The 23,389-nt window shown below is 37.3% G+C and overlaps 2 protein-coding genes and 1 pseudogene across 2 annotated transcripts; all 3 read left to right on the forward strand.

Annotated features, from left to right (window-relative positions):
- The first annotated feature begins 2,368 nt into the window (after positions 1-2,368).
- Positions 2,369-10,493, forward strand: LOC131990181 (GTPase IMAP family member 7-like; annotated as a pseudogene).
- Positions 10,494-13,581: 3,088 nt separating this feature from the next.
- Positions 13,582-14,531, forward strand: LOC131989941 (GTPase IMAP family member 7-like; the record flags this gene model as incomplete). The annotated part of the gene is made up of 1 exon (XM_059355325.1): positions 13,582-14,531. A coding segment is annotated over one exon (948 nt), but the record flags the coding sequence as incomplete, so codon positions are not given.
- A 2,499-nt stretch (positions 14,532-17,030) lies between these two features.
- Positions 17,031-21,533, forward strand: LOC131990182 (GTPase IMAP family member 7-like). Its single transcript, XM_059355580.1, has 3 exons — positions 17,031-17,037; positions 18,314-19,180; positions 21,451-21,533. Exons 1-3 carry the CDS (start codon positions 17,031-17,033, stop codon positions 21,531-21,533), a joined length of 957 nt encoding a protein of 318 aa, XP_059211563.1.
- The last annotated feature ends 1,856 nt before the right edge of the window (positions 21,534-23,389 follow it).

A 23,389-nucleotide genomic window follows, 5' to 3' on the forward strand; every position in this document is an offset into this window, starting at 1 on the left:
GGACCAGAGGAGAGACAGTGGATTCCCTCCCGCTACATAGTAGACCCTGGTCTAATAGAGGATTTTCATAGGGACTACCCTGACCAACCTGGGCCGTCAGGTGTCGGCCCTAGAGGGGGGGGTACTGTCACACCGCGGTGAGGTTTGTCTTGTTCTGGGTTTTATTTTGTCTTGTGACTTCCTGTTTTATTTTGAAAATTAACTCTCCTCTCGTTTCAGATCACTTGCCCTTCCCCTGGTGTCACTAGTCTGATTGTCTTCCCTGATTCCTGATTGTGTCCACCTGTTCCCCATTGCCCTCATGTGTCTTATAGTCTGCGTCTCCCTTTGTCTTGTGCCAGAGTGTTTCGTTCCTGTCGATCACCCAAGCCAGTTACCATAGTCCAAGTTTGTCTCTGATTCTTTGTGAAGTGTTTTCTTTTCCTCCAGGCGAGTGATTTTGTGTTCATAGTGTTCTTAGTTTGTTCCTAGTGCCATAGTGTGTTTCAGCCTCTGTTTTTTAGGAGTGCCTTTTGTTTTGTATCTTTAGCTTTAGCATTTTTTCCTCCCTTTGGAGTGATTTTCTGTTGGTTCATTTTCCTTTTGTGTCTGCTGTTTTGTCCCTCCCTTTTGGAGTGTTTTTTTGTTCTTATTAGATTCATAGGATATTTTCATAGCCATTTATTTTATCACCGTGTCCTGAGGAAAAGAGGGATTAATAAAGTCCACACGAATCTACGCTCTGCATCTGAGTCCTCCTTCATGTCCAGGCCTGACACACTGACAGTACCCATGTTATGGGTTTATGAATAAAAAAATGTTGTTTCATGACTAAAAGGCATCACAATAGAAAAAATACTGTTTTTGTGGATCCACATAATCAGTCTCCCAGCCACAGACTTCTTCTCTGGTTTCTGGCTTTGAGAAAGACGAGCTCATGTTCACAAATACTGACTGACCTTTTCTCACCCATTTACATCACATATTGGAACTTTTAAATTAAGTGTTGTTCCCCTTTCAGATGGATGCAAAGATATTTTAATGACCAATTATATTTTTGACTTTGGTGATAAAGCTGCGCCCCCCTGTAGTTCTCCTGCACGCCCCCCAGATTGGGAACCACTGCCCTAAACTAAACCTGAACCTTAAAACCAAGTCTTAGCCCTTAAACAGGCCTATGAAGAAGTGAGGAGCAGATGAAATGTCCTCACTATGTAAGAAGATTTACAAATGAATCCCCGCCCCCCACACAGACAAACAGGTAACGGAAGTCAAACCAGAATAAAAACTGCGTCAGAGCCGAAGAGAACAAACACAAAGGACAGTCGTCTGGTGGATCCATTTTTGTTCCAACAACATGGCCTGTGAGTTAATGTTACTTCTTTCAGTTATTCTCCAACATTTCAATTTTTACTTGTCAGCACTGCTCTCTGTATATAACTATGACGTGGCATTTTGAAAACTCATACTTTGGCTAATTTATCATTATAATGATCACACTTGAAACCTAACTAATGTAGTTAAATCAGTACTGGTTAGTGTAAAATGTAGCATTCACCTGTTTGGTAACATTTCAGCTGAATAGTCCCTGTCATCTGTATGTAAAATATTTATTGAGAAATAAAAGCAAAGGAAGGGAGGAAAGTTTCACTTTTTGTTGAGCAACTTAACACAAACAGACATTTCAACCACCAAAAAGTACCAAACTGTTCACTACATTCCAGTAACCTGTTGATAGCAGCACAGATCTGCATTAGTTTGAAAAGAAGCCACAAGTTTGAGTCTAATATTCTCTCCACTTCACTATCTGATGAAAGTAGAGAGAAATATATTTGGAGTGGTAATGTGGAGTTTTATGAAACGTTTACAAACACAAATACTCCAAATATAGAACTGATTTTTGTAATGGAGTTTATGTGTATGAAAAACAAAAACAAATTAAAAAAAACAAATGCACACTATGAGTGATAGCAGCCTGGCTAACACTCATAGCTGGAGAAAAAGTGTTCATGACTAGTGACACTCCCAACTCTGAAATAAAATATATGTAAAGCAGAAACCAAATCTGTCAACAGACAAAGAATCACTTTGATCGCCACTTCTGGTTTCTGAGGAGGATCTGAAGGCTGAGATAGTGATGTGTGGAATAATAATAATAATAATAATAATAATAATAATAATAACTTTATTTATATAGCACCTTTCAAAAGAGAGTTACAAGGTGCTGTACAACAGAAATAAAACATATCAAATACAATTTACTGACAACACAAAATAAAACCATAAAACGAAATGACATTGGACTTAAACATTTTTTTATTTAAAATCACCATTCTCAACAAGGTAATTATACAACGATAATAAAAGGAAATTAAGAAAAGGCCAATCGATGAAAGTGAGCCTGCTTGAGATCGCCGAGCAGGGACTTCCACAGCTGTGGAGCACGGATAGCGAAGGCCCGGTCACCTTTAGTAATGAGACGGGACCTCGGGACCAGAAGCAAAGCTGTGCTGGCGGATCTCAGGCAGCGTTCAGGCTCGTAGGGTAAAAGCATGTCAGGGATATAGGCAGGAGCCTGACCATTCAGGGCTTTAAAAACAAGTAATAACATCTTCAAATCTATTCTAAAACTCACAGGCAGCCAGTGGAGGGCAGCAAAGGTTGGAGAGATGTGGTCACTCCCTGTACTGGTTAAAAGCCTGGCAGCAGCATTTTTATAAGTTTTGTATAAGCAGTTTGTATAAGTCTACGGATGTTTCCCTTGCTGATCCCAGAGTACAGGGCATTACAGTAGTCTCGTCTTGAACAAATAAAAGCATGGACAACCTTCTCTGTTTTTGATTCGTTTAGCTGGAGAAAGTTGTTGGACATCCATGCTTTTATATCAGTCAGGCATGAGAGAATATGGGAAATATCTGAAGAACCTGGTTTCAACGGTATATATAACTGGGTGTCATCTGCATATAAATGAAAATTAATGCTGTGCCTTTGATATAGGAGGTAGTAGGTAGTAGGTGCTGTAATGGGAGGTCTTACAGGATATTTAGCAGCTGAGGGAGCAGACGAACCACTGGAAGCAGCAGAGAATGCAGAATGTCATGTACGACTCTCCATCTAGTGGTGAAGAAAAGGATGCTTTGGACAGATTCAATAGATTTAAGCCAAAACAGAGTTAACCTTTTTTTTTTTTTAAGACATTTTTTTGGCCATTTTTCAAGGCTTTTATTGATAGTGAGACAGATAGAAAGGGGGTGACAGAGGGGAGGACATGCGGCAAAGGTGAGCTCAGGCCAGATTCGAACCCGGCTCCGCCGCAGCGAGGACTGTAGCCTCTGCACATGGGGCGCCTGTGTAACCCACTACGCTACGGACCACCCCAGAGTTAACCTTTTATTGGGCAAAGAACCATATTTGGTAACTTCAGCGGACATCCAAATGGGGTCCTCGTGACTCTCAGTGAGGTTGTAGAACCACATGGATTTCTACCAGCCAATCAGTGAAGATCAGGTCACAGATAGTGACACCATGGCATCTGACCAATCAATATAATAGAATAATAATAATAATAATAATAATAATGATAATATAAGTCTTGTATAATGATAAAATAAGTATTGTAATATCCTCCAATAACACTTGGTCGGGTTGATATTTTAAGTATATTTGAGTTCTCTATTGAGGGCTACAGCATGTAATGAGACGTGACTATTTCACTGTAGCCTGAGATGTAAATTTACAGTAGAACCTGAACACTATCCCACTATATTGATGTCATACACTACATTTTTTAAGTGTACATTTAAAGTAATTAACTGCACTAAAAAAAGTTTAAATACATATTATATTCATTAAACATCTGTATTTAAAAATATATCAACATATACTGTAGAATAACTTTCTTTTTTAACTTTATTATGATGCTAAGTGTTAAGCAAGTTTTGCTGCACAGACTTTTTCTCTTCTTTTTTTCCCCTTTATTTTTACAATAAATTATAAAATAAAAAAATAATAAGTTTTACTGTAAACAAATTTTTCATTCAGTAATGTGATATATATTTTCTTTTTCTTCCACACATAATTCACTGTAATTTAACATCCAAGACCATTAAGCTATTGAATAACATTGTACAAAAATGTCCTATTATATTATTTTACATATTTCAACTTCCATGTAATGGTAAATATTTGTACTGAAAGTACAACAATGACCTTCCTTATGTTATTTGCACTCAATGTAAAAACAAGAAAAACCCTGTTAAATAATGAGTAAAAAAAGAGAACATTTCTGGAAAATGACTTTTTCTTTTGTTTGTCTACAGTGTGTCAGCAGTTTGCCTGTAAAGTACTGTATTTTACTGTATTTTCCTACTGTCTTTTAGAAATACAGTTTATATCTATAAATAAATATGACCATATAACTGTATATAAAAAACTGTAATTTTTTAATATGATAGAGTACACAGTTTAGTTTTAATGGCATTATCTTAAAGTGCTAACACACAGTATGACACACAGTATGACATCAACAGAGTAACATACAGTTCAGATTTCAGTGTAAATATACATCTAAGGATTACAGTGTACTGTATACTGCAAATTCATTTCAAATAATACACTATATTTCTAAAATAAACACAGAAACTGTAAAATGAATAAATTAAATTAAATTAAATTAAAAATACAGTCCTTTGCAGGTGAGCTGCTGCCAGTTAATTAGGGCCCGAGCAGGCAACGACCTGCGAGGTCCCTATTGTATTTCTAATGATTATTAGGGCCCGAGCAGGCAACGACCTGCGAGGTCCCTATTGTATTTCGAATGTTTATTTATTATTTTTATTATTATTCTTCTTCCCAAATGATCGCATATTTCACTGCCTGAACATACCCCAAAACTCATGAAACTTTAAATATAAGTCACACCTGGTGAAAAATTTTATAATCTATTGTCATCCTGAATTTCCACCACTAGGTGGCGCTATAATAAAGGAAAGTGCGTTTTGGCTAATAACTCCCACATACTTTATCGCACATTCAAAAAACTCATATCCACGCGTTCACTGAGTTGTGCTGAATCTCGTGATATAGGCCACTCCCATTTTCGCCTACCGTTTTTTTTCGCAAATTCGCGAAATGTCGCAAACCTACTTTTTCGAACTCCTCCTAGGCAATTTCATCGTTTTGCACCAAACTTTGCACACAGCATCTATGGACCCTCATAACAAAAAGTTATTAAAAGAATTTTGATTACCCAAAGAATACTCAAGTTATTAAATAACAACTTCCTGCAGGTGGCGCTATTATCAACACAAAACACAAAGTGTTGCATATCTCCACATTGGTGTGTCTGAATGACATGAAACTCAGTTTACTACTTCCCCATGAGCCCCTGAGGCTCGCTGCAAAAATTTGGACGATTACCACTAGGTGGCGCTCTTTAAATTGAAGTATTTTATACCTCCAAATTGGTTGGTCGGATTAACACCAAACTTGGTATACTCATTGTCAATACCCTCCTGAGGATAACCCTTAAAGATTTCATTGATCTGCCCCTAGGTGGCGCTCTGGCAGCAGTTTAATTTAATAAGTGCCACTGTGCCCAGACCATAAGACTTAAGGCAATGAAATTCATAGGGGTGGTATAGACTGGCCCCTGTAACGCACACACCCTGACGGCAGAGTGCCCCGACACGCGTGTACTGCGAGGGCCCGTTCAGTACTGCGCGCAGTCCTAGTTCTTTTTATTATTTTTCTTCCCCCCAAATGATCGCATATTTCACTGCCTGAACATACCCCAAAAGTCATGAAACTTCAAATATAAGTCACAACTGGCGAAAAATTTTATAATCTATTGTCATCCTGAATTTCCACCACTAGGTGGTGCTATAATACAGGAAAGTGCGTTTTGGCTAATAACTCCCACATACTTTATCGCACATTCAAAAAACCTATATCCACGCGCTCACTGAGTTGTGCTGAATCTCGTGATATAAGCCACGCCCATTTTCACCTTGAGTTTTTTTTCGCAAATTCGCGAAATGTCGCAAACCTACTTTTTCGAACTCCTCCTAGGCAATTTCATCGTTTTGCACCAAACTTTGCACACAGCATCTATGGACCCTCATGACAAAAAGTTATTAAAAGAATTTTGATTACCCAAAGAATACTCAAGTTATTAAATAACAACTTCCTGCAGGTGGCGCTATTTTCAACACAAAACACGAAGTGTTGCATATCTCCACATTGGTGTGTCTGAATGACATGAAACTCAGGTTACTACTTCCCCATGAGCCCCTGAGGCTCTCTGCAAAATTTTGGGCGATGACCACTAGGTGGCGCTCTTTAAATTGAATTATCATATATCTCCAAATCGGTTGGTCGGATTAACACCAAACTTGGTATACTTATTGTCAATGCCCTCCTGAGGATAACCCTTAAAGATTTAATTGATCGGCCCCTAGGTGGCGCTCTGGCGGCAGTTTAATTTAGTAAGTGCCACCATGGCCACACAATAACACTTAAGGCAATGACATTCATAGGGGTGGTATAGACTGGCCCCTGTAATGCACAAACCCCGACGGCAGCATGCCCCGACACGCATGTACTGCGAGGGCCCGTTCAGTACTGCGCGCAGTCCTAGTTACTAAAAGTCTTTCATTGAAGAATAGGGAGAAAATTTATTTTAAAACATTTAATATAAATAATATCTGCCTGTAGACTGCAAGAAAGTATTGTTCTAAACAATCCAGTTATGTTGATTCATGTGTAATATGTAATTAGTCTTTCAGCTTCATCTTGTTTTTGTTTTTTTTAACAGAATTTATAGATTTAAAGCTTAAGAACTGTTTTGATCAAACCAGTGTACACTGTTTCCTGTTGCTAAAGATAATCAGAAAATGTCACATAAAGAGACTCAAATAAACTTCTTCCAGTACATCATGTACATAAAGGAATGTGGTGAAGCTGCCATCAAACTATTTAGTTAAAAAATGAAAATGTAATCTGTCCACACTGTCATCACACTTGTTATCAGTCTGTGAACTTGTACAGGTGACTCCCTGCAGTGGATGCTGCCAACAAAAACAGATAAAAAACAATTTTTAAAATTCAAAATTTTATTTTGACCACTTCTGTCTCACAGACACTCCACCCTCAAAAGGTATGAAAAGGAGCAGCTCTTTGACACAGTATGCATAAAGACTACTTCTTGCAATGATCCCTTTGCCTCACTCTATGCTGCTTGGACACTCACTCTGCTGTGAGGAGAGTGGACATCTCTAGCTTGCTCTGTTGCCTCGAGAGCTGATATCCGCTCGCTCCAGTAGCCAGCTAGCTAGCAATGCTAGCATCTAGCTAATTTGCGTACTTAAGAAAAATAAAACAAGTTATTACTTAATGCACACATTCTTTTCGCATTGTTGGAGTGCTTATTGATATCACAAGAAGAGTGACAACTTTTTCGCCCACGCTCATTTTGTGTAACCAGTGTAGCATGAAGAATGGAGCTAGCCAGCGAACAAGCCACTGGTTAAATTAATACAGCAATGCTACAAGTAATCTTGTTAACAACTTTGTTGAGGAAAATTGACAACATGTTTAAAAAATGTATGTTTTAAAAAAAATCTACAACTTCAAACAACCACAGGGAGACGAAATCTTAAATCTTAAAATAAATGAATAACAGTTTTAGACTTTACAGTGGTGCGTCAATGAGCACTAGCCAATCATAGCACATTCTAGAATGTTTCCATACGGAAGTTGGCAGGGATGGAAAAACCCTGGTACTGTGAACAATGTAAAACTGATACTTTACATGATAATACAACTAAAATAAAATGATCTGTTCATCTGTTCATCCAATGACGTCTAGACACTGGAACAACAGAAGAGAGAGGGAATGTATTTACTGTACGTGAGAGAGAAAAACATCCTGTGCCAGGGCAAGGGCAGAACTGTTTGTGAAGTTTTTGAATAACGTGGTTGAGCCACTCAAAGTACAAACAAACAAACAAACATACAAAAAAAAAAACAAAGCAGGTGATACATGAGACATATTCACAAAGTCTCTGGAAGTCGTGTCAGTCTGACTATTTGTCACATCAGAGTTACTTTGCTGTTGGCAACATGGACGGTAAATTCATTTATTTTAGTTATTTCAGTCAGGGTTGTTGATTAAGGTGCAGGACACAGATATGAAAATAATAGTTTTTGTTTGGTAGATTTTTATTTTACCGTTTTTACAGTGAAGGGGATACACTGAGATAGCAGTTAGTTTTTCCTTTTCCTTTATTTTGATTTTGCTGAACAATGATTGGTTCTGTGAGAAAAGTGTATAATTGATCTCTTGTGTATGTTTTATACATGAAGGAAGACAATGCATCTGGGTACCAAGAGGGTAACAAATGGGCATTTCAGAGGAAAGGAGAAAGACATTTTTCCGTCCAAAACTGAGTTTTAGAAATAATGCTGTTATGATCCGATTAATCCAATATTGATTACCCGTCGATACCAAGTCCTGATCAAATACTTTTATCATCATAGATAATAAATTACATTAAAGTTATTAAAATCAATCTAATGTGATATTCTTGACATTAAGTTAGCCCTGTTGTTTGTGTCACCAGTGTTGCATGGTGGTCAGACATACACAGACTATATTGTTTTACAAGCACTCCCACCATCTCCTTTCTTTTTTAATAGTAGAAAGAAAGAAATTTAATACTTTCGTGTATCAGCGCTCAAGTTCATCAAATATAAATGAACTCAAATTTAAAATGAATCTACAAGTACTGTAATAAATCAGTACTAAATGCACCATTTATCTGACCAGTAAAATTTCTGCAGAATAGTCCCAATCAGCTGTGTCCTATAAAATATTTGCAGGAATGTCTGATGTAGAATATTCTCATGGAAATGTGGATGTTCAGTAAAAGTTAACAAATACAAATACTTGTAATTTACTTTATTTGTAACTTTTTGTATGTAAAAATAAAAAATAATATATATTAATTCAAGTATAACTAATGGACTATTTTTCTTTCAGTGTCTGACACAAAGAGGATTGTGATCTTGGGAAAATCTGGAACTGGGAAAAGCAGTGTGGCTAACACCATATTTGGAGAAGAACTGTTCATGATCGGTCAACTCTGAAACAACAGAATGTAAAGCAGAAACCAAATCTGTGAACGGAAGAAGAATCACTTTGATCGACACTTCTGGTTTCTTTGACACAGACAGACCTGAGGAGGAGCTGAAGGCTGAGATAGTGAGGTGTATCTCAGAGTGCTCTCCTGGGCCTCATGCTTTTCTAATTGTGCTTAAAGTGGACAGAGTCACAGAGCAAGAACAGGCTGTCATCACAAAAATGAAGCAATAATTTTCTGAAAAAGTTTTCAAATACACAACAGTTCTCTTCACTCATGGTGACCAGCTCCCCGAAGGACAGAAAATTATAGATTTTGTCCAAAAGAATAAGTCATTGAGTGATCTTGTAGAGAAGTGTGGAGGACGCTGTCATGTCATTGATAATAAATACTGGAAGAACGACCAGCAGGATGAATACAGAAGCAACAAGTTCCAGGTGAAGGAGCTCCTCAAGACAATAGATGACATAACTGAGGCAAACAGAGGAGGCTGCTACACCAATGAGATGCTACAAGCAGCAGAGGAAATGATCCAACGAGAGCAGCGTTGGATCACAGTGGCAGGTTATACAAAAAATGCACTGGTAGGAGCTTTCTCTGCTGCACTAGCTCTCGTACTTGTCAAGAGTGGAGATACAAAAATGAGCAAAGCAATAGTACTAGCAGCAGGAGCAGCACTAGCAGCAGTAGCAGGAGCAGCAGGAGCAGGAGCAGTAGCAGTAGTATCAGGAGGAGCAGCAACAGCAGGAGGAGGAGGAGCAGGAGTAGCAGCAGGAGTAGCAGTAGTAGCAGGAGGAGCAGCAGCAGCAGGAGGAGGAGCAGCAAGAAAAAAGGCAGTTTGAACCATATTAACCACAGTTAAAGTGGCAGCTGTGATTGGAAGAGTGTTACAGGATATTATGCAGCTGAGGATGCAGAGACAGTAGAGGAAGGAGGAAAGAAGGCAGCAGAGGCTGTCTGGGATGGAGCCAAATCTGTTTCAGATGAAGCAAAATATTTCATGGACAGACTATCACACCTGAAAAAAGAATAGAACCAAAACGTGCTGTGACTCTTCAATTCATCATTAAAAAAAAGTCACATCTTCCTGTAGATGTAAATCTTATCTGATCTGATCTGATCCTTCCTGTAAACGCATTTCTATTTTATTTCAGAATCCATCAACTGCTGCATGTGTTGGTTTGTTTCTCACAGAAGTAGAATTTATTTGTGGTACAATCCTACTAAACATGTTGCTTCAGAGTTATTTTATTTTTTATTACCTCAATATGTAACTACACATTATATTTCTGATGCACTTAAACAATTTAATAGTCAAATAAGCCCCTTATCTTTTAAGGGCATAACATTTCTATTACAGATATTTGGGCCTGACCAAAATTTGATTTTGACATTTGAATTTGACCAATATCATTTTTAGAGGGGAAAAACCAAAGATTACTAATATGGTGGCTGACATAGTGAATTTGTGAGAAGGAATAAAAACAGACCATTATTTTTATGTGGGTGTGGTCCCATATGACCATGCACAGGTAATCACAAGGATGCTTTCTAAAACAATATTTAACATCATTATACAACATAATTCCAAAATGTAAATAAAACAATGGTATATTATACTGATATATTTAACTGAAAACCGTACTAAAACAGTATATTTTTTGTTAAAAATGAAATGTATGTATTTGTCAATATTCTGAATTTGATGCATGTTTTTATTTGTTTTACATATTTACCAGCAACTTTTCACAAGATCAGTGAAGAAGAGGGAGAGAAGCTATTAAAAAGTCATATCTTTCTGTAGATTGGAGAAAACATTGTTCTGAACAATTGATATTATGTTGAATCACATAAAATATGTAATTATTCTTCAGCTTCAACTTATTTCTGTTTTATGAGCTAAACACAGTCTTATTTCATATGATGTCCAGTGCATAACCTGTAAACTGTAATCAATGAGCTCAAACATTTTAACACAATTTAAGATCCAAATCTGAATAATTGTTTAAATCAAACCAGTGTACACTGTTTCCTGTTGCCAAAGATGTACTTTATCATTGTCTTGTGTATTTTGTGTCTGTAATATTGTGAACTATGAATAAAAAGAAACTTGGGAAAAAACATTATTTGTGCAAATAATGTTTTGTTTTTTTGTTTTGTTTTTTTGTAACGTCACACTCAATTCTGATTGGTTTCACTTCAAATTAAATCTTCTATTAAGATAACTATCCTCTGCCCCGAAGGAACATTTTATTGTTGCCTAACATTCCCTTCTTGTCAACACAACTGCAACCCCAAGATTTTGAGAATGCATTTCTTTTAAATGTACAGCTGAAATATGTCTTGAGTAAGGAGTGGAATATAATTTTATGTATTTTTAATTGGACAGTTTAAGGTTAACCCTGCCAAGAAAACTGGATGTCAGCTATTTCCTGTCACTCAAAGAGACTCAAATAGACTTCCAGTAAATCATGTACTTGAAGGAGGGCAGAACAGATTCTAAAGGAAAGTGGTAGAGCTGCTGTTGAACCTGTTTAGATTAAAAATAAAGTAATCTGCCTACAGGCCAAACTGTCATCACAATTGTTTTCAGCCTGTGAACATGTACAGGTGACTCCCTGCAGTGGATGCTGCCAATAAAACAGATAAAAACAATTTCTCTTGACTAGCTCTGTCTCAGAGACACTCCACCCTCAAGAGGTATGAAAAGGAGCAGCTCTTTGACACAAATAGTATAAAGACTTCTTCCATTTATTCTGTATGATATTCTGTAACCCTGTAGTTATGTTGAAATTAAATGTCCTGTTGATATGAAGAAATCCTGCATAATTAACAAAAACTCATTCACAGGATGCCTATATATGTTTGTAGATATTTGTAACAGGGGCAATTCCAGGATTTTGGAGGGAGCATTGGAGAGCATTTGAGATCAGTAAATTATATCAGAAAATCGGCTGGGGCTCCGTTGGTAGAGCCGTCCCCCACCGATCGGAAGGTCGGTGGTTCGATCCTACAGGTCGAAGTATCCTTGGGAAGATACTGAACCCCAAATGGCCCTCAGATGAATTCCCAATGGTGGCAGGATAGCCTCGGCCAACAGTATGAATGTGTGTGTGAACGGATGAATGAGGGCAGTCTGTAGTGTAAAGCGCTTTGGATAAAAGCGCTATATAAGTGCAGTTCATTTAGCATTTAATGGTATGATTTGGAATCACCCCTGGTTCTCAATGGCATTGAGTAAGAGCAATCATATTCAGCCCCTCAGTCTTGCTAGACACGCTCCTGATTTGTAGCGACAATGTTTTCCCTCTAATGTGAATGGGCCTGTGAAAAATGTGAAATATACAATGTAAATCTGAGATTTTACATGATGATACAACAAAAATAAAAAAAAATACAAACTGTTGGAATCCAATTACGTCTATTCACTGGAACAACAGTAGAGATTTCTTTTTTTTTCTTTTTTTACTGTATCTGAGACAAACAGTCTTTGAGGTTACTGACATGTCTTAGGCACTGTCATCCCAATCTAACTGTCAATCAATCCATACTTAACCACAGATTTAACACAAATTAATTGCTTTTTTTTATCCATTCAAAATAAAAGGCTGATTTTTCTAATATTTAATACCCTGACCAACATTAGAGTGGATAAATAGGCTTGCTTTATATATTTGTATGTAGATGTATTATTGTAAATTAATACAGCACAGTACTTAGAGGGCTACACACATATTCATGTTCATACAACTGGAGTTACGTCCATTCATTCATTTATTATCCTTAACTGCTAATCCAAACTCAGGATTATGCCCTTTGTGGGGCTTGAAGGTAATTCAACCCTTTAGGGGTTTAAATTCAGACAAACCATGTGCAAGTATCTACTCATATTTTCTGAAATTAAAATGAATCTCTGCAGCAGCACCAGCTGGTTTGTGTCATCAGCTAAATTCTGATTGGAGCAGTAGGACATGACATCACCCTTTTCCCCTGAAGCCCCACCAATATGGAATAGTTGTGGAAAATAAATTGGAATATTTGTGAATATTTACTGTTTGAATTAACAGTTTATGGAACAGATTTAGTAAGAGAGAGGAAAACCTCCTGTGCCAGGAGGAGGGCACAATTGTTTATGAGGTTGCTGAGGAATGTAGTTTGAAAAGAGATTTTGGCCAGGAGAAAGTTTAAATCTAATATTCTCTCCATTTCACCACCTGATGAAAGTAGAGAGAAATAAATGCTGCAGGGATGTCTGAAGGTGGGAAATTTATGATGAGAGGTTAAATATAAAAGTTTTATTTTTATATTCTATTCTTATTCCCATGGAAATATTGAGTTTTATTAAAAGTTTACAAAAACAAATACTAGCCAAGGCAGTCATTTATTTAATCGTCATAGACCTGTGGGGAAAAAAGTACTAAAATATTCCACAGTATTAGTAATGGATTTTTTTTTTCTTTAAGTGTCTAACAGAAAGAGGATTGTCATCTTGGGAAAAACTGGAGCTGGGAAAAGCAGAATGGCTAACACCATATTAGGACAGAAACTGTTCCTGATCAGTGACTCGCCCAACTCTGAAACAAATAAATGTCAAGCAAAAAACAAATCTGTCAACGGACAAAGCATCACTCTGATCGACACTCCTGGTTTCTTTGACACAGACAGACCTGAGGAGGAGCTCAAGGCTGAGATAGTGAGGTGTATCACAGAGTGCGCTCCTGGGCCTCATGCTTTTCTCATTGTGCTTAAAGTGGAGAAATTCACAAAGCAAGAACAGGATGTCATCAATAAAATAAAAGAATACTTTTCTGAAGAAGTCTTTAAATACGCAACAGTTCTCTTCACTCATGGTGACCAGCTCTGTGAAGGACAGACCATTATGGAGTTTGTCCACCAGAATCAGCTTTTGAGTGATGTGGTGAAGAAGTGTGGAGGCCGCTGCCACGTAGTCGATAATAAATACTGGAAGAACGACCAGCAGGATGAATACAGAAGCAACAAGTTCCAGGTGGAGGAGCTCCTCAAGACAATAGATGAGATAACTGAGGCAAACAGAGGAGGCTGCTACACCAATGAGATGCTACAAGCAGCAGAGGAAATGATCCAACAAGAGGAGGAGCGCATTAGAAAGTTATCACCAAACATGTCAGAGGAAGAGATCAGAGAGCAGGCTAAGGGCAGAGTATCTGAGAAGTATACGATCAAACTAGCAGGTTTTACAAAAGGGGCATTGATCGCAGCTTTTTGTGGGTTAGCATTGAGTGGATCAGTACCAGGTGTAGCAATATTTGCTGCTGTTGGAGCTGTGATTGGAGGTTTGATAGACTATATTCAAAGTGAGGGAGCAGGCACACCACAGGGAACAGCAGAAATGGTAGAAGAGGCTGTTATGACTGATTATCACACCTAAAGTTAAGAAAGTTAAGAGCCATGAGGAGGAGAATTTATCATGAAACAGTCATATATCCCTGTATATTGTGACATGGATATATGACTATACACGGGTAATCAGAAGGATGCTTTTTTCAACAATATTTTACATTATAATACAATCCTTATTATGAAAAGTAAATTAAACAATTGGATATTACACTGATGTATTTAATTGAAAACTGTACTGAGACAGAATATTTTATATTAAAACTGAAAAGTTTGTTTTTGTCAATATTCTGAATTTAATTTATTACAAAGTCATATCCGTCTATAGATGGGAGAAAATCTTGTTGTGATCAATCCAATTATGTTGAATCACATGTAATATGTAATTATTCCTTCAGCTTCAACTTATTTCTGTTTTATGAGCTAACCACAGAGTGTCTTATTTCATATGCTGTCAAGTGCATAACCTGTAAACTGTAATCAATGAGATAAAACATTTTTAACACAATTTATAGATTCAAATCTTAAAAAATTGTTTAAATCAAACCAGTGTACACTGTTTCCTGTTGCCAAAGATGTTCTATATAATTTTTGTTGTGTATTTGTGTCTGTAATTTTATGAAATATGAATAAAAAGAAACTTGTAAAAATATGTTTTTGAGCATTTGGTATCTAGTATTAATCTTCTTAGTTATTTACTAGTTAAAGTTTATTCATTCAGATAACTATCCTCTGCCCTAAAGGAACACTTTTTATTTTTGCCTAACATTCCCTTCTTGTCAACACAACTGCAACCCCCAAGGTTGTTGGGAATATGTTTCTTTTACATTTACAGCTGAAATATTTCTTGAGTAAGGAGTGGAATATAACTTTATGTATTTTTACATGGACAGTTTAAGGTTAACCCTGCCAAGAAAACTGGATGTCAGCTATTTCCTGTCACTCAAAGAGACTCAAATAGACTTCCAGTAAATCATGTACTTGAAGGAGGGCAGAACAGATTCTAAAGGAAAGTGGTAGAGCTGCTGTTGAACCTGTTTAGATTAAAAATAAAGAAGTAATCTACCTACAGGCCACAGCGTCATCTCACTTGTTTTCAGCCTGTGAACATGTACAGGTGACTCCCTGCAGTGGATGCTGCCAATAAAAACAGAGAAAAACAATTCCTCTTGACTAGTTCTGTCTCAGAGACACTCCACCCTCAAGAGGTATGAAAGGGAGCAGCTCTTTAAAACAAATAGCATAAAGACTTCTTCCATGTATTCTGTATGATATTCTGAAACCTGTAGTTTAACAAGACACCTCATGCTACTGTGGTGGGAAATATGCAGCTTCTAAAATGTTGAAATTAGATGTCCTGTTGATATGAAGAAATCCTGCATAAATAACAAAAACTCATTCACAGGATGCCTGTATATGTTTGTAGATATTTGTAACAGGGGCAATTCCAGGATTATCGGGGGAGCATTGGAGATCAGTAAATTATATCAGAAATAAATACAGAGATGGAAATTGACTTCAAAAACATTGGGCACATTTTAGGCTCTTGAAGATGATTTGGAATCACCCCTGGTTCTCTCGTCCAATGGCGTTGAGTGAGGGCAATCATATTCAGCCCCTCACTCTCGCTAGACACGCTCCTGATTTGTAGTTACAATGTTTTCCCTCTAATGTGAATGGGCCTGTGAAAATGTGAAATATACAATATAAATCTGGGATTTTACATGATGAAACAACAAAAATAAAAAAATACAAACTGTTGGAATCTAATTACATCTATTTACTGGAACAACAGTAGAGATTTCTTTAAAGAGAGAGGAAACTTATTCACTGTATCTGAGACAAACAGGCGCTCAGGTTACTGATGAGGACATGTCACTATCATCCCAACCTAACTGTCAATCAATACATACTTAACCACAGATGTAACACATATTAATTGCACTTTTTATCCATTCAAAATGTACTTAAAAGGCTGATTTTTCTTATATATACTCTTCCCAATATTAGAGTGGATAAATATGCTTGCTTTATGTATTTGTGTAGATGTATTATTGAAAATGAATTCAGCACAGTACCTGGAGGACTACGCACATATTCATGTTCATAGAACTGGAGTTACGTCCATTCATTCATTCATTCATTGTCCTTAACTGCTAATCCAAACTCAGGTCAGGGGTATGCACTTTGTGGGGCTTAAAGGTAATTCAATCATTTAGGGGTTTAAATTCTGATTGGAGCAGTAGGACATGACATCACCCTTTTCCCCTGAAGCCCCACCATGGAATAGTTGGATATTTACTGTTTGAATTAACAGTTTATGGAACAGATTAAGTAAGAGAGAGGAAAACCTCCTGTGCCAGGAGGAGGACACAATTGTTTATGAGGTTTCTGAGGAATGTAGCCCAGCCACTGCTGAGTGTCAAGGTATAAAAAAAACAACAGGTGATACAGGAAACATATTCACAAAGTCTCTGGCAGTCGTGTCACTCGGACTATTTGTTGCTACAAAGTTACTTCACTGTTGACAACATGGACGGTAAATTCATTTCTTTCAGTTATTTCTGTCAGGGTTGCTCATTAAGTTATTTAAATAATAGTTTTTACAGTGCAGAGGATAAACTTAGACTTCTCATTTGTCAGGAAAGTTTAGATATTCTTGATGATTAATGTGCTTGTTGGTGCCTTTTTATGTATTCAACCATTCTTCCCTTTATGCTAATACAGTTTAACTGCTTTCTGACCAATGAGGATTTTTTTTGTAATTGTTGTGTATGTTTTTTATACATGAAGGAAAACAATACCTGTGGGGATGAAGAGGGTAACAAATGGGCATTTCAGAGGAAAGGAGAAAGACATTTTTCTGTCCAAAACAGATTTTGTTTTAGGAATAATGCTGTTGTCAATGCAACAGAAACCTATATAGGAATACAAAACTGCCAAGAGCAACAGGCAGAGTCACTCATTTCTGTTGCTCTGTAATCCAAAGAGCATAAACATTGGCTAAACTGCAGCTGCACTAGATTCATGTTTAACTTAAATCCTTTATAGGAAATCATTACATTGTTTTGCCCATGATCTGATTAACCTAACATTAATTACCCGACTATACCAAGTCCATATCAAAACTTTCATTTTTATAAATAATGAAAACATCAAAGTTATTAAAATCAATCTAATGTGACATTAAATTTGCCCTGTAGTTGGTGTCACCAGTGTTACCTGGTAGTCAGACATACTAAGACTATATTATTTACCAAGCACTCCCAACTCGTCTTTTTTAAAAGTAGAAATAATTCTGTATCAGTGCATCAAATAAAAATAAACTCTTTAAAAAACATCTACAACTACAGTAATATAATCAGTTCTTGTAAAATGCAGCATTCATCTGGCCAGTAACATTTCTGCAGAATAGTTTCAGTCAGCTGTATCTGAGAAGACTGTTGCTGACAGTTATGTGAGGTGCTAAAACATATTTATTATTTAAAAAGTACCAAGCTGTGCACTACATTACTGCAACGTCTAGATGGCAGCACAGATCTAGTTAGTAAGAAAAGAGATTTTGGCCACTAGACAAGTTTAAATCTAATATTCTCTCATTTCACCACCTGATGAGAGCAGAGAGAAAAAAATGCTGCTGCAGGGATGTCTGAAGGTGGGAAATCTATGATGAGGTTGAAATATAAAAGTTTTATTTGTATATTCTATTCTAATTCTCATGGAAATATGGAGTTTTATGAAAAGTTTGGCAACACAAATACTCTACAACCATGGAAGTGATTTTATTGTTATTGAGTGTGTGTGTGTAAAAAAAGTTGTTAAACAATTGCACAGTGTGAGTGATGGACTTTTTTTTCTTTCAGTGTCCGACACAAAGAGGATTGTGATCTTGGGAAAAACTGGGGCTGGGAAAAGCAGTGTGGCTAACACCATATTTGGGAAAGAACTGTTCAAGATCGGTGACACTGCCAGCTCTGAAACAAGAGAATGTCAAGCAGAAACCAAATCTGTCAACGGAAGAAGAATCACTTTGATCGACACTCCTGGTTTCTTTGACACAGACATACCTGAGGAGGAGCTGAAGGCTGAGATAGTGAGGTGTATCACAGAGTGCGCTCCTGGGCCTCATGCTTTTCTCATTGTGCTTAAAGTGGAGAGATTCACAAAGCAAGAACAGGATGTCATCACAAGAATAAGCCAATACTTTTCTGAAGAAGTCTTCAAATATGCAACAGCTGTCTTCACTCATGGTGACCAGCTCAGTGATGGACAGACAATTATGGATTTTGTCAGAAAGAATAAGTCATTGAGTGATCTTGTTGAGAAGTGTGGAGGCAGCTGTCATGTCATTGATAATAAAAACTGGGAGAACGACGAGCAGGATGAATACAGAAGCAACAAGTTCCAGGTGGAGGAGCTCCTCAAGACAATAGATGAGATAACTGAGGCAAACAGAGGAGGCTGCTACACCAATGAGATGCTACAAGCATGGGAGAAACTGATCCAACAAGAGGAGGAGCACATTAGAAAGTCATCACCAAACATGTCAGAGGAAGAGATCAGAGGACAGGCTAGACTCAACACATCAAGATTGATCAAGATTTTAATCAGACTAGCAGGTATCACAACAGGTGCATTGTTAGGAGCTTTGTTTGGTGTGGTTGTGAGTGCTGTAGTTGTGGGTACACTTTTAAAGGAGCTAGCAATACCATTATTAAAAATATGTGAAAGAGTGGTAGTGGCAGAAAGAGCACTTACAGAAATAACAGGAGGAGAAGCAGCAGAAGCAGGAGGAGCAGCAGCAGCAGGAGGAGGAGTTGGTTGGTCTCTTTTACCCAACCTTAAAGTGGCAGCTGCAGTGGCAGCTGCAACGGGAGCGGTGACTGGAGGTGTTACAGGATATTATGCAGCTGAGGATGCAGAGACAGTACAGGAAGGAGGACAGAAGGCAGCAAAGGCTGTCTGGGATGGAGCCCTATTTATTTTAGATCAAGTAAAAGCGTTCATGAAAACATACAATCAACAAACTATGAGTAAAACTGACACTTGCCACTCATGAGTGTGGGTCAGTGATCACCTCAGTGCAGGTCAGATGTGTCTGTCCCCTGATTTGGACCAGCTGTGGGAGGCTTATATATGCAGTTGGGTTCCAGCGCTCTGTGCTGACTTCATTTCCTGCATTTAGTATCATTGTTATTGTTTCCCAGTGTGATGGTTCTTTGCCTTGGGTCATTGTTGAACCCAGCTCTTTGTGTTAATTAAAGGCTTCATTGACAGCCATTTTTGTTTATTCAGGCTATATTATGCTCCTTGAGTTAGTTATTTTCAGTCAGCTGCTCAGCAGTGGTGGTTTAGTTTCCATGCATTGTATTTAAAAGAGCATGTATTGTTGTTTCTTTTCATTTTGCCTTATTAAGACATTTCCCTCACTCCCTTGTTGGTTTTTTCTCACAGAAGTTGAATTTATTTGTGGTATAACCCTACAATACATGTTGTTTCAGAGTTATTTTACACTTTTACTTAAAAATTTAACTACATCTTATATATCTGATGCACTTTAACAATTCAATAATCTTGCTCCTTATGTTTTTAAGACCTTACACTTCAATTGGAGATATTAGGGCCTTACCTGCATGGGTTTTTGGATACTGATATTAAAAAGACTTCAGAGAGCGCTGAAATGAAAACAGAGCAACTTTTTATGTTGATGTACATCAATATGACTATGCACAGGCAATCAGAAGGATGCTTTCTTCAACAAACAATGAGATACTATACTGATGTATTCTTAATTGAAAACTGTACTAAGATAGTATGTTTTATGTTAAAAATGTTTGTTTTTGTCAATATTCTGAATTTGATGCATGTCTTTATTTTTCTTTTACATATTAACCAGCCACTTTTCACAAGATCAGTGAAGAAGAGTGAGAGAATTTATTAAAAGTCATATCTGTCTGTAGATGGGAGAAAATCTTGTTGTGAACAATCCAATTATGTTGAATCACATGTAATATGTAATTATTCTTTCAGCTTCAACTTATTTCTGTTTTATGAGCTAACCAGAGTGTCTCATTTCATATGCTGTCAAGTGCATAACTTGTAAACTGTAATCAATGAGATAAACATTTTTAACACAATTTATAGATTCAAATCTTAAGAATTGTTTAAATCGAACCAGTGTACACTGTTTCCTGTTGCCAAAGATGTTCTATGTCATTTTTTTATTCTGTATTTTGTGTCTGTAATATTATGAACTATGAATAAAAAGAAACTTGTGAAAAATATTATTTGAGCAAATTAAGTTTTTTTCCCCGTAACGTAACACTCAATTCTGGTTGATTTCACAGTTCAAATGAAGTCTTGTCCATATTTGGTATCTAGTATAAATATGCTTTAAAAAATATAGTTATTTAATAGTTAAAGTTTATTCAATCAGATAACCGTCTTGTGCCCTGAAGGTAGGGCTGGACTGGCCATCTGACATACTGAGCAAATGCCCGGTGGGCCGGCAGGTCTTTTGGGCTAAACGACTTGAAACAACAATAAAATAAATGTAATTTTTTAATTTTTAATTAATTTTTTGGTTTACTGATTGCCCAATGACCAATAAAACAGGTCGAGGGAGGGCCGAAGGCCAAGGCCCCCTCCTCCTTGGCCCCTTCTGCTGTTAATCATCCAGTGACGTTACGGCCTGACAGGTCTTTTTGGCCAAACAACTTTGGTTTTTGTAGACTCATTGGCCAATGGTCTATAAAATAAACAGGTAGAGCGAGGGCCCAGAGCCATCCTCCTTTGGCCCATTGGCTGTCAATTAATCAGTTAGTCACGGCACAGCCAGAAAATAAAAATGTAAAAGAAATGCATAGAAGTAGCAGAGAAATTATGAGAAAAACAAACGACAATCCCTTCAGGCAGATGCTGCAAAATGCACTAAACTACCTGAAATGTTTAGTGCTGCAGCAGCTGGAGCTGACTCAGCACGGCACCAGGGCGCAACACCGGCAAGTGATGATGGAGGTGCCTTCAGGGAATTAGGCGAGAGAGGTGGATGGCAGCAACCGGCAAACATGCGGTTAGAAGCGATAAATGGTTCACTGCCTGGCTCAAATATCATGAAGTCAGGTTAATAATTAATTAACTTAATTATTAACTTAATTTGACAACATCAATGTATCATGTATAGAAAGAGGGGTGTCTCGTGTACAAACAGTGTACAAGACACAAGCCGATTTTTTGTCCCAGTCCAGCCCTGCCTGAAGTAACATTTTTGTTTTGCATAACATTCCCTTCTTGTCAACACAGCGACAACCCCCAAGGTTGTTTGGAATAGGTTTCTTTTAAATGTACAGCTGAAATATTTCTTGTGTAAGGAGTGGAATATAATATTATGTATTTTTTAGGGCCGGGACACGATTAAAAAAATTAGTCAAATTAATTAAAGGCTTTGTAATTAATTAATCGAAATTAATCGCATTTTAATCGCATATAAATATTTGACCTGAGAACAGTGAGAAGTAATTTTTTTCACATGGATTTTAAGTATACCATTGAATAATGACTGAATATAATGTTGTTTATTTTTGTTCAAGTCCAACAGAACAGTGCAATTTTTGCCATTAAGTGTAGCAATAGCATATTTAGAAATATAGTACATTTCAGAAATTCAGGTAGCCTATAGGTACATAGACCTTCTATAAACTATAATACTTTGGTTTTTTAAGTAAAACACAATACTTTCAAGTACATTCAGAACATTGGAAACCCTGACTATTAGAAAACATCTCTCTGTTGCTTCAGAGGCCAGAACAGACTTTGTTGATTTACCAACAGCTGGTTTAAAAAAATCTAATTAATTTCAGTCCAACTCTCTTAATAACCTTGGCCAAAACAATAAAGAGTTCAACATAAAGTGCCAGTTGCACCAACAACATAATACATAGTTCAACATAAAGTGTACCATTTAAAATAAAATTTCAAAAAAGTGCCAGTGATTGACCTCAATCCCTTCTATTCATCCACAGGGCCAACCAAATCGGTCTCATCAGCTTCTTCGTTCATGTTCACTGTGGTTTGTTGTTGTCTGAACTCATGAACGCTAGTTGGTGCTCCAGTATAATCGGTCCGCCTGAAACTCATCCAGTGAGAAACGTTCCGAGGTGCAAAAATAAGTGTGATTAAAATGCGTCAACTTTAAAGTCCCGGCCCTAGTATTTTTAAATGGACGGTTTAAGGTTACAATGCTTGTGATGACATAAATGAAATAACTCACACAGTGTCTGCTTATATTTCTTATTGTGTTGATAAAGTCATCCCAACAAAAAAAGTCATCATTTACCCAAACAACAAGCCATGGGTAACTAAGGAACTCAAAAGCGTTATTAACAAAAAGAAAGACATTTTACAGTGTGGACCTCTTGGAGAAGAAAGCAGTATCCAGAGAAGTAAAAAAATGAAATCAGGAAGGCAACAGTACAGTACAGAAGGAAAACTGAAAATCAATACAACGGTGGGGACCTTAAGGCAGCCTGGCAAGGAATAAAATCTATGGCAGCTATTAATAAGCCCACCAGTGAAACCAGACAACTCACCAGGGTGACTGGTGTGGACGATGCTGACTTGCCAGATGCTTTTAACCTGTTCTTCTCCAGATTTGAAAGGCCCGTGTCAGACGATGTCTCTAACTTAGGAGAGTCACTGACACCCCAAAATGACATGGAGATTTTGAAGAAACAGGTCACAAACCTTTTTAAAAACACAAAAATAGCAAAGGCTGCTGGCCCTGATGCTATATGTGGACGCACACTGCGCTGTTGCGCCAATCAGAAATTTTCACAACTCTTTTTCAAATGTGTGCAGACAGTGGTCAGATACCATCTGTATGGAAACAATCC

Source organism: Centropristis striata, chromosome 17 (assembly GCF_030273125.1).
Source record: "Centropristis striata isolate RG_2023a ecotype Rhode Island chromosome 17, C.striata_1.0, whole genome shotgun sequence".
NCBI lineage: Eukaryota > Metazoa > Chordata > Actinopteri > Perciformes > Serranidae > Centropristis > Centropristis striata.